Genomic DNA, 12,134 nt, shown 5'->3' on the forward strand with positions numbered 1-12,134 from the left:
ATTATTTTTAAACAAGTTTGTATTTGAATTTGATGACATAAATCCCAAATATTTCACCTTTTTCTCAACCCTAAAACCCAACTTTTTATTCAATATATCACCATCCTGTGCGGTCATATTCTTAATCAACAATGATGTTTTCTGCTTATTAATTTTAAAAGTGGCCAAGGACCCAAACTGTTAAGAAGGAAGTTTATAAATTGAGGGCCTTCACTGATAATTTGGTGATATTTCTGCAAGACCCCAAAAATAACATATAAGACTTGATGAGGAATCTAGCAATGACGTTCTTGAAGGAACATAAACGTGAAATGCTGAATAACAGCAAAAACCAAAAGGCTGGGTAGCACTTCCAGGAGTATTTTCAAATTGTTAGTTCTTTTCTCACCTTCCTTTCCCTCCTTCAAAAAATTGTAGAGTTTTTCATCAGCCCCTCCATTTAATAATATCTATGGGTGAGGCAGGGGAATTTGCTAACATCTGAAAAATCTTTAAGGGTTCTCAACCATTAGCTCCCATTAGAAAATATCAAGCAGCCTCTTTGCTTCTTTGGAATTTTGAAGTATATTTGTAAAAAAAAAAAAATAGCAAAGCACAGTACACCTGTGAGTAATGTAGCAAAGCAGAAAGAACTATGCCAAGTTGCAATGCAAATCTCATTGATAGTATTGATTCTTAGTCAGCAAACCATTCTCAATGTTGTACAAACTCTAATTTACTTTTTTTCTGTGGATCAGTGACATTCCCTTGGAAAATGAAAGGAGTGCTGCTAAGTGAAAGCTAAAGATTTTATCCATTGCAGGGAAAGCCTCGCCCTAAGGTCACCTGGACAAAGGATGGGCATCCTCTTGATCCCAAGGAGGTTAACATCCGTGACTCTGATTTTGACACCATCTTCTTCATCCGCAAGGCTGAGCGACATCATTCAGGCATCTATACCCTCTCAGTGCAGATTGAGAGCATGGAGGACAAAGCCGATATTAAGATCCGTGTTGTAGGTAAGGACCGTTTTGCCTTTCATAGACCAAACTGCAAACTAATAAAAGAAAAAAGAAAGAAAGAAAGAAAGAAAGAAAGAAAGAAAGAAAGAAAGAAAGAAAGAAAGAAAGAAAGAAAGAAGTGAATAAGTAAGTAAGTTTGGGTCAGAAGAGAAAGAGTGTGCTAAGATGGACAGTCTCAAATTTTCATTATTGAGATATTTACATGTAAAGGTTAATATCAGTCATAGTCTCAGTAGATGCTGAAGTATACAAGCTGTTTCCCTAAACATTTTTGTGCAAACATTTGTCTTTAATTTCTTTAATGCTAATTATTTCTCACATCAGCTCCCTCGAACATCTAGTATTATATCCTCATGTACTTAATACCTGTCTATGTAGCCTTCCTATCTATACGTAAACCACTCCTCTCTCTGTTCTCTTACCATACAATTAATACCTGCATTGTATTTTATTGAGTGCTATGAGAACAACAGGTATGCAAGTTCCATTGACTTGAGGGCTGCTGTGAATAGCATGCTGGGGAACTGCTTATTGAAAGTGGCTAGGGCAACTTTGGGGAAAGGCCAGGAAATTCAAGGAGTGAAGTGGGTATCTTTTGGTGACCTGCATGAATTATCGGGAAGATGATAAGTAGACTGCCTTATTAAAATCCACAAGCGCTGCAAGATCCTTTAATAGCTGTTTAAAGACAGTCACTAAAGAAAGCTAAACTTAGAGTTCCAACTTCTTCTTACTATCTTGTAATTTGAGCCTTGAACCAGTCTTACAGAAACCACCTGTCCCCTTGCAGGTAAAATTATCTCTACTTTCTAACATGTATCTTTCTCTCTGAAGCATGGAGAGACCTTGTGAAGACATGGGATATATGAACCTGCCTTCTATTTTGGCCGAGGGTTGTCCACTCTGACCAATAGTAGTTCTCCAAGATCTCAGGCAGAAAAATGTCTTTCCCATTACCTGCTATTTAATCCTTTAATAGGAAATGCCAGTAGGTGGAAACTGAGACCATCAGAGTGCAAAGCAGGGGCTCTGGAACGGGTTACTTGGCCCTTCCTATTACTGTGGTTGCTCTTGAACGCCCAGTGCAAAGAGAACTGCTGTTGGGAATGTTCATTTAGAACCTGTTGCAGGCTTTTACCTTCCAAAGAACTGTAGAATCAGAAAGGGTTTAGCAATCGATCTTTCCCCCTTCCCTTCCTTTCTTTTCACTGCAGCTGCTAAACTGTTAATCAGACTTAATCCATGCCCACTCCACTAGTTTCCTTGTCTCTGTGGGAAAGCCAGATGCTTGGTGCTCTCAGGCTTGCAAGAGACAGAAAGCATTACACAACTTTGTTCTGTAAGCATGTGGGAACAAGTAAGAGGTGCAGAGTGGTCTGAATCTCTCTGACCTTCTGGACTTTTTTCATCTCATTTAGAGGCCTATCGCATCTCTTCAGTGTACTTACTTACTATCCTCTGGATGTTTTCTCCTTTGCTGAATGCTTCCCCCTGTCTGTCACCTTCCCTTACCAGCTCTTTTCCTTCCTCCTTGCAAGAGAGTGAGATCATATTCCGTAGCTCTATATTTAAGCATTCTTCATGGGTTAAGCCAAATGTCACTCCTCCCAGTACAGTCCCAAAAACTCCCTCTCTCCCTCACTCACCATCTAAATCCCTTTTTGCCTCATGGAAGATTTGAAGTGAAATTTAGTGTTTTTCAACAGGTTTTCTTGAGTGTTCTTTGAACAAGGAATAGATGTGAGATGGTACTGTCCTTATGCTGGCTCTGCATCCCTGCCAGCTGGAACAGGCTTGTCTTTTGCATGCATTTGTACAGCATGAAGAAACAGCTTTTCCTGCATCTAATTTGAATATTACTTTAACTGGTGCAGCCTAGCACACAGTGCAGGCATTACAGAGCAGGGATGGCCTCCCTCAATCTAATGTTGAAGCCCTGCAAGCAATCACTTCAGATCTTCCTAGCAGCCTGCTTGGTGAGAAAGAAAGGGGTGGGTGGGTGGGTGGGGAGAAGAGAAGACAGAAAAAGTAGGAAAACAGATAAACAGACAGGGTAGGAGGTGGCTTCATTTACAACAGATATATAGAGATCCCCCTGCATAAGCAATACAGGTAAATAGCAAATAAATTTCAAGCTATTCTAATATAATCTAATGCACAATTAGAAATATAAACCACTACAAAACTTTTAAAAATTATCTACACCATATATTTAAGCATGTTTTTGAAAAATAAAGAGATTCCCTTTGTTGCCCTCACCCACTCAATTCTTTCATTCTTATTTTGTTCACTTAGTGATTTTGAGTGTACTAAATAACTTTATGTTTGGGCTCTGCTATTTCTATAATAATGTGTCTCTTTGTCTATCACTTCCTCTGCAGAGAAGCCAGGCCCAGCACACAATGTTCTGGTAAAGGAGGTATGGGGCTTCAATGCCTTAGTGGAATGGGAGCCTCCCAAGGATGATGGGAACTCGGAGATCACTGGCTACTCCATCCAAAAAGCTGACAAGAAGACCATGGTAAAGTCGATTTTTTTTCATAGTTCCTTTGGCTAACCTATGAACATGTTGGACTTTTTCTGGCCCTTACTGAGAAAGTGTAGCTATGTGGTTGACATGATGGCACATAAGCAATCATTTTTTTAAAAGAGGAAATTAGAATGGATTTGGGTGTTACAATCATATTGTGTGTATGCTTTTTCACTTACACTGACTACTGGTCTCTTTCCATATCCAAATCAAAGGATATCCATATTTTGATTTTTAAAGACTTTTGTGATTTAAAACCAGGTCCATATGTTTCTACTAATAAATTAAGAGCTTCTGTGGAGAGCTTCCTTTAAGCTCCTTATTATAAAAAATGAGGTGAATGAATAGTATGAATAAAGACAAGATCTATCCAGCACTGCTGACCAGTTCACACTCACACTCACTTAGGCACACACTCAACTGATGATGACATAATGTGACCTGAACATATTATAAAAGAGAGACATCTATAGATAGATAGACTCTTAGCACAACCTCGGTTAACATTCTTTTAAGTATACTTGGGCTACAGCAGGTTTACTGCTGAGATTTTCAGAGAAAGTACATACCCACTATCACTGCAGGAGTTCCACTTGCCAGAATAATTCACTGTCAAAATCCAATTCAGTTACAGCTAGATGATCAGGCATTAATTCCAAGACTGCTGTGAGAACATTATCAAAAGATCCAATTTATGTGCTTTTGGGATTTAGAGTAATTGCTGCTTTCTGCCCAGAATGATATCTTAAGAAAAAGTGTCCTTTTTAGAAATGGTATGTCAACTCATGCCACTGATTTATTTTAGGCATTGTGTTATGGATCCCAGGAAGGTTTCTGAGTAAGGGGATATGATACAATAAGTTTACTGGGATAATCTATGGACAGAAAAAGAAATTCACTCTCGGAACCCTCCTTCTTTGAACAAGGAAACATCAGATACACTTGTCATTCTATCAATTTTGCTTTGAGGACGAAAATTAGGTCTGTTGGGGCAGATAAAAAGAAGCTTTGGGTCCTCTGGATTACAAGCTTTTTGAGAACTACCTTTTCCCCTCTCCATTACCCTTATATGTATGTTGCATATTACAGCTTTTGATGGTGTAAGCCAGCATGTTCTGTTAGTTTGTAGTCCTGTGCATACTTAAGTACCTGGACAGCATCGATGTTCTCCATTTAAATGGATGAGTATTTAATGTCTCATTCAAAACATGATACACCAGTGCTGCTGGATTTGAGGATCAGCCTGTACTTTCTGCTGTGGAAGATCTGGGTATCCCCCCCCCCCGCCTCCTCAATGTTGTACAGCAGTTGGGATTAGGTCTTCAGTAGCAAATGTAGGGAACCTGTGTAAAATCTTCATACTTCATTTGGTAATAATGTGTCTAAATGCAGTGGTCAATAAGACATTTCTTAGTTTAGCCCCAAGCTTATCTTATTCCCTATCTCCTCATCATCTTTTTTCTGTCTGTCCATGATTTTACCCTCAGGAATGGTTCACTGTATATGAACACAACCGCCTTACCCGTTGCACAGTGTCTGATCTCATCATGGGCAATGAATACTATTTCCGGGTCTACAGCGAGAATATCTGTGGACTCAGTGAGCAACCTGGGGTCTCCAAAAACACTGCAAACATTCAGAAATCTGGTAAGCTCATGTATACATAGATGGCTTGAAAAGATAGTGGAGCCAAAGAAATTTAGCAGAGGGGACTGACCTTTATCCCAAACTGAAGAGGAGCAGATATATTATCACTTTCAAACATTGAATTCTTTAGTTAACTTTTACATACCAGTAATCATTATTTTTGCACCCCAGATACCCCCAAAAGCCAATTCTTATTAATCCATTATGTCCATCACAACACAGTACAGTCTCTGGATATGCTGACCAGGTGTTCCTCCAGTTGAAAAACAGGGACATGGAAAAATGGCATTGAGCCAGCAATCCATCTGCCACTTTTACTCATACTTGATTTGTGGTGATTTAAAAAGAGATCATGGATCAGCCACTGTGAAAGGAAAGCTGCAAAGTTACCCTTCACTTAGTATAAGTAGTTTATTGAAAAGGAGTGCCAATCACAACCCTAATCCTCAAGGGGATGGGATAAAGCCAAGAAGCAGGGCAAGTTGAAAGTTTCTGTCAATGGGGAACCATCTGCCTGCACAATCCATCACTACTGCTAGAAAACTGTTTGAATCAGTTATTAATGGGCTCAGCTGTCAAAGGATGGTAAGAGCATGAGTACAGGGAGGTAGAGTGCCAGCTTTGAGAAAAGGGAAAGCTTGTGTAAGAGAGGAAGAACCTAAATAGTAACTCAAAGGAGAGATTGTTTAAAAATTCTAGGTTCTCTAGAACTTTTTGTGGATGCTTGAGAACTTGGCCTATGGAACAGATAATAAGTTAATTTTCTTTCTACCAGCTTTGCATGTTTGCAAACTAAGTTAATAATATTCTTGGGTCAGGAAAAATATAAAACAATTAAAATCACACTTGGCAAATACATTTATTCTGAGGAGGGAATACTAATATGTACCTAAAGATGCCAGTTACATGCATCTATGCCAATATTTGTATAGATTTTTCTTAAAATCATAGGTCACTGCTTAAATAGATTGCATCAGATTTATGTGAAAGAACAAAATCAGCAAAAGTGATCCAGGAATGGTTCTTATGTGCATCTAATCAAGTCAATCCCATTCAATGAGATACCAAGGAAATTAGAGTATAAGATTGGAGCTAGAATCCACTGATGATCATCTTGGCTTTTTATTCTTCTAGGCTTGATCAGTAAGAAGTATAACTATAAGGAACATGACTTCAGCATGGCCCCCATATTCTTGACTCCACTGGTAGACCGAACAGTAGTGGCTGGCTATACCACGGCCCTGAACTGCGCAGTGAGGGGACATCCTAAAGTATGTACCAAATAAATAGGAGATATCCAGTTGTTGGAAGAAACCATGTGAATCAACTGAATGATGCAAGAGAATAGGAAAGAGCAGAAAAAATAATGGTTTCTACTTTATTAGACAATCTTAAAGATAATCTTGAATTATAAATAATGAGAAAATAATATTACATCTGATTCAAGAATTTATAATCGGTATTGAAAGCAAGAGCCATTCTAATAAATAACTAATGGACATCGAAACCAATATTAGGCAAGATATTAGGGTATCTTTTTTAATGCAGGTTATGTTTAATTAAACAAAATAACTCATATATATATTCATTTTTAATTGTTTTCTTGTGTTTTGTAAATAATTGTTAAGTAGCTTCCAATTTACGTGATACAGCTCCTACATTTGGGAAGTAATTAAAAGCCAAAAGATTTATAAGAGAAATAAGTTTCTACAACCAATCTGCCAAGACATCAGCTTTTGCTGATCACTATTCTATGACCATGATGGATTTTAATAATTAGCATAATGCTATGTATTGTTATTTAATCTGCTGCCAATGTTTCAAAATCCATTGCTTGACCACTGCATGGTTGATATGTTTGACCATTTTAGAAGGATCATTCATAAATATGAAAAAGAAAAGTGAGAAGCATATCTAGGGTGAATTGGCAGATGGGGATTTTTTTTTTTTTAAAGATTGTATTGAGTACAAGGAAAAAAAAGGATTAAAACATTGAACATGGTAAATCGTCTTTGACTGACATCTCAGTCCATATTGTACATTAATTACATATAATATATCTATATACAACTATACATTTCTGGTCTCTATCTTAACTTATCTCTTTACTGTGACCTCCATTTTTTCACCCTCCAAGCAGATGGGGATTCTTGATTTGTTCCCTTGCTTGCTAATTCTCCCCAGAAAAGTTCTTCTTTTTGTACTTGGAACCATTTTTTTGTCTCAGCTAGATTCCCATCTAAATGAATTAGGCTAAGGGGAAAAAATTCAGACCATTTTGTGAGAGAGAACCCATAGAGTGTTTCTCTCTGTCCTCACATGAATATATGTCTGCTGAGCTAATGTGTAATTCCCATCTTATATTTATGCTTGGCAAGTTGAGAAAAAGGACAAAGAATTAATGAAGAAAAGGGAAAGAAAAAGGATAAGGAGTAGGTAGAGGGGAACTGCTAAAAGTAGAAAGAGTTTCAGTGGAAATTTAGTCATAATAGGAACCCTGCTGGAATAGATCAAATGCTTATACTTTTTAAATGTTCTTCTCAAGTTGATCAGCCACATGCTTCCAGGAAGGCCACTTCAAAATGGCATCAGGAAATACCACTACCTGTCATCCTTTGTAAATGTAATATACTGCCTCTGAACGTAATGGTCATATATAACAGGTTTCTGTAGACTTATTCTGTTTGAGCTTGTCCAATCTGATTTTAAAGCCATCTAAGTCAGTGAGCAGCACCACATATTGTGGTAATACATTCCTTAAAATTCAATATAAATTATTTCTTCTGCCCTGGCTCTTCTTTCAATGTGATGCATTGTCTCCTAGTTAAATTGTAATATGTGTGGTTCTGGATTTGGAATACTGGAAGGACAGCCAAAATGCAGCTTTAAGAACTTTACTAGAATGCACAAATAACATATCTAAACTTTTAGTTTGATTTTTGCACAATCTTCAAATTAAAATAGTTAGTTTATGGAATTGTAAAATTTTATGACACAGCATATGGCCCTGGGTTAAATTAGAGTGTGATGGTGAAGATATTTGATTTGGATTCTTTTCTATTTTATCCCACTTGTGTGCATTCCCAGCCAAAGGTAATCTGGATGAAGAATAAAATGGATCTCAGTGGGGACCCCAAATTTCTGCAGAAAAACAACCAAGGAGTGTTGACTCTCAATATCCGTAAACCAAGTCCTTTTGACAGTGCCACCTACTCCTGCAAGGCCATCAATGAACTGGGCGAGTCCATAGTAGAGTGCAAGCTGGAAGTCAAAGGTGATTTGGAGTGACAATGACATGGCCTGGAAATGCATCAATGATATTTATCAGAGATGTAAAGCAGCGGCTGCAGCTATGCCTCTAACTTTTTCCAATGTTGGTTCACACATAGGATCCCAATATTAATCATTCTCTAGAATTCCCATCCTTTGCTAACTCACTTTTATTGAGCATGTCATTCTTCTTATCACATTTCTGGATTTTGTAATTGTTGCCTAGTGTTTCTTTGTACTTGTTTAATGATTTATTTATTTTTTTTACAAGAAATAGCTTTTGCTGCACCAACACCAGCTTTGTTCAGCATGAACAAGCAAAGCATTATTACTTCTTTTACAGAAGACTGGATCATTAATTAAGGCCTTCTTGATTGTTGCTTCTGTGGCTTTTGCTTCCCATTCAAGGCTTTTGGGCATTAGTCATGGATAGGCTTTTGAACTGGTTTCTCTGCTTGTATGTGTGTGTGTTAATTACAGGTTTACTTTCTCTTCTCGTTTTTCTTTTATAGCGAAGTAACTCTTTAACCCAAAAGGAAAGGAAATAAATAATGCAAAGAAATACATTATAGGCAGCTCTTACCATTAAGAGCAGAACAGAAGCTGATTAATAATTCATGATTAAACTTCAGACATGGTCACAGAGGAAGGAATTACCCCAGTTCAGACCTGAATCTTTAGATAACAAAGAATCTTTTCCTTCTTATTCACCCTTGTGCACTTTTTTATGTTATTCAAAAGAATCCTCTGGGAACACACTGCACCATAGAAAGGGACAAGGAATTAATAATTTGGGCAGGATCTACCTCACAACGTGAGGCATGATGGTTGCATCTCTTCTAAAGGCATATTTTGCCCAAGTAGATAAGTGATTAATAGAAGAATGCAATACTTTCTAGTTTGGCCACCTGGTTATTTGGGATACCTCATAATTGTGGGAGAACAAAGAGATATTTTTAGCAATCAGTAGTACACCAATTGTAGATTCCATTTGCTGACATAGTTTAGTCCTGTTTTCAACCTGTAAACATGCAAAGACTTGATCAATTGTTTTTTGTACTCCTGCATATTTGACAGAGTCAGAAAAAAAAGAGATGTAAATCCATTTTTGCCTACCAATTTACTCAGAGAAGCAGAAATCAGGGGTATTTCTACCTCCTTTTGGTTCCTTCTTTAGGCAATTTCACAATGGGAGTGTCATCGGATTGAATCTAGTCAATTTCATAATGTTTCCCCTGTTTGCAATGTTGATTAACATTCTTGCGATTCTGCTTATGCTGCATAAGCAGCAGGTATGTTTGTATCCTAAAAGTAAAGCACTGAAGCCATTTGGCAACCCACAAAAGTGGCAAAGGCTGCAAGATCTGTTGTAAAAAGAATTGGGCAAGATGGATTTCTGAAGGAAAACATCATCATTTATATCACGCATTGCGCCCATGTAAATCTGCATTCTAGTATTTTAAATCAAAACCATAGAATTTAAAACCACAATGTTAGGAATAAAATGAATTCCACTTCAAAGGTATTGGAAAACAAAAAAAGTTTTATTGAAGAGTTTGCAAAGGCTGATGGACCCTTCTACTTGCAAGCAAAGGGCCACACCCAGATTAGTTCAGCAAAAACCTTTATATCTGCCTGGTAGAATGCATCACAGCCTTCTTTTCCAGACCCAGTTGATAAGTCCAGTCTTGTCCCATACTTTCCAATCGCCTAGTAAAATTATTAGACACTGCAGCTGTACAATTAATAATTCTCCTTTGTTTTACCTTTATCTTTCCCTTTTCATGTTCGTGACATTCCACCAACTCAGCTCACAATAGGAGCCTGTTTGTCTAAGCTGGATGATACAAATGTTTTAACCCTGTTCCCTTGCCTATCTGTACAATTTAACTAATGCCTGCTTCAAACCAAAAATTGTGTATGTCATCACTTTAGCAAGGTTAAATATGGCTGCATTTTGACTATATGATTATACCTTAAAATATTGGCTCTAAATAGTTTTTATAAAATAAAGTTAATCTATATTATGAAAAATTATAACATATACATTTATTATGTACCTCACAACAGCCACAAAGATGGTTCCTTCTTCAGCTCAGTTTGGGACTGAGGCTGCAGAAACTAAGAGCATTCATAATTAAGCTGTCTACCACTCTACTAATCTTCTCCATTGTCAGTTATTCCCAATGCTTTTAAAAACCTTTGTGGTTTCTCCCATAGACTGAAAGCACATTAAGCACTTTATCTGCATACTTGCAAACCTAAAACTTAAAGACAACATATTCAACTAACCATTGCTCCACCAAAACTTAATTAACAGCTGAGTATAGAAAGCTGTTTCAAAGTGGTCAGTCACTGAACATATAGATAATCCTCAACTTACAACCACAATTGAGTTCAAAATTTCTGTTGTTAAGTGAGACATTTGTTAAATGAGTTTTGCCCCATTTTATGACCTTCCTTGCCATAGTTGCTAAGTGAATCACTGCAGCTGATAAGTTAGTAAACTGGTTAAATGAATCTCACTTCCCCATTGACTTTGTCAGATTATAAAAGGTGATCACATAAACTTGGGGCACAGCAACGGTCATAAATATGAACCAGTTGCCAAGCATCTGAATTTTGATTGCATGATAATGGAAATGTTTCAAAATTCATAACTGTGAAAAACGGTCATAAGTCATTTTTTTCAGCGTTGTAACTTTGAACAGTCACTAAATGAACTGTTGTAAATTGAGGATTACCTGTAGTTTTCTCATTCTGCTTTCAGTGTTTATGAATTAAACAAATCCTCTTCTCTCCTTTCATAAGAAACAGGAGCAGCTAGATCAGACATGTCAAACTTGTGACGTCACGTGATGTTGCAAGACATATCGGGACAATTTCGCCATTGCCGGCAATGGGGTGGGCGCAGCTTCCGGATGACGCATCTGGCCTACAGGCCAGCAGTTTGACACCCGAGCTAGATTATTGGCCTGCTGTCTTCACTTGTTTGTGCATTTGTTCCCATGTATTTGTGTTCATCTGTCTGGCAGTTTACATTCCTTCTAAAAGGCTGCTAATGGGTGGCTGCAAAGAGGATTGATTTTTGAAATCACAGTATTAGCAAATGTACCGAGAAGCCCCAAAAGCCTTCTGTTTTCCTCGTGCCAGATAAAGTTTGTGTGTGTGTATTAACGCCAACAGTGCCTAAGTATTACGTATTACTGAACCAAATGAGAGTTCCATGCTGGTATGGAGCCTCTGAAAGGTGTGGCATTCAAACTATCTTGGCAATTTAATAATAAAAAAAATTGAATTATAAATAAATAAATAAATGCCTCCCAACACAAGATGAGCTTACTGGTGCACAAGTTGCATCTGCTGCTGACATGCAAAAGGGAAGAAGAAAAGCAGCAGATGGCAGCAGCTGATTTACTCTATGTTCAGAAGCTGAGCAGGGATAGGCCTCCATAATACTTTTATGGGTGACCTTTCAGAGCAATAGACTATCTTATAAAGTTGAAAGAAAATCCAGAAGTTGTCACTAGCAAACTATTTTTACATTATTGGCAAGAAAACTACAGAGATTTAAATTATCACAAGCCAGATACTGACTGAATGCTAGAAAAGCTTCCAAAGAGGGGGGGGGGGACAGTTGCATGCTGAAACTGATCACTTAGAGCAGTGGTGGTGAACCTATGGCA

General features: G+C 37.6%; 1 protein-coding gene across 2 annotated transcripts in view; it reads left to right on the forward strand.

Annotated features, from left to right (window-relative positions):
• The window catches only part of MYBPC2 (myosin binding protein C2), a 74,536-nt gene that overhangs the window by 60,474 nt on the left and 1,928 nt on the right, over positions 1–12,134 (forward strand). The window contains exons 24-28 of one of the 2 annotated variants that reach the window (XM_039360177.1): positions 803–998; positions 3,383–3,522; positions 5,019–5,178; positions 6,313–6,449; positions 8,266–8,466. In XM_039360177.1, the coding sequence (XP_039216111.1) occupies positions 803–998; positions 3,383–3,522; positions 5,019–5,178; positions 6,313–6,449; positions 8,266–8,466 (834 nt within the window). Of the gene's footprint in view, positions 1–802; positions 999–3,382; positions 3,523–5,018; positions 5,179–6,312; positions 6,450–8,265; positions 8,467–12,134 lie in introns of those variants that run through there. The other variant, XM_039360179.1, reaches the window with a different exon arrangement.

Source organism: Crotalus tigris, unplaced genomic scaffold (genome assembly GCF_016545835.1).
Source record: "Crotalus tigris isolate CLP2741 ecotype Arizona unplaced genomic scaffold, ASM1654583v1 scf7180000019161.1078591, whole genome shotgun sequence".
Classification (NCBI taxonomy): domain Eukaryota; kingdom Metazoa; phylum Chordata; class Lepidosauria; order Squamata; family Viperidae; genus Crotalus; species Crotalus tigris.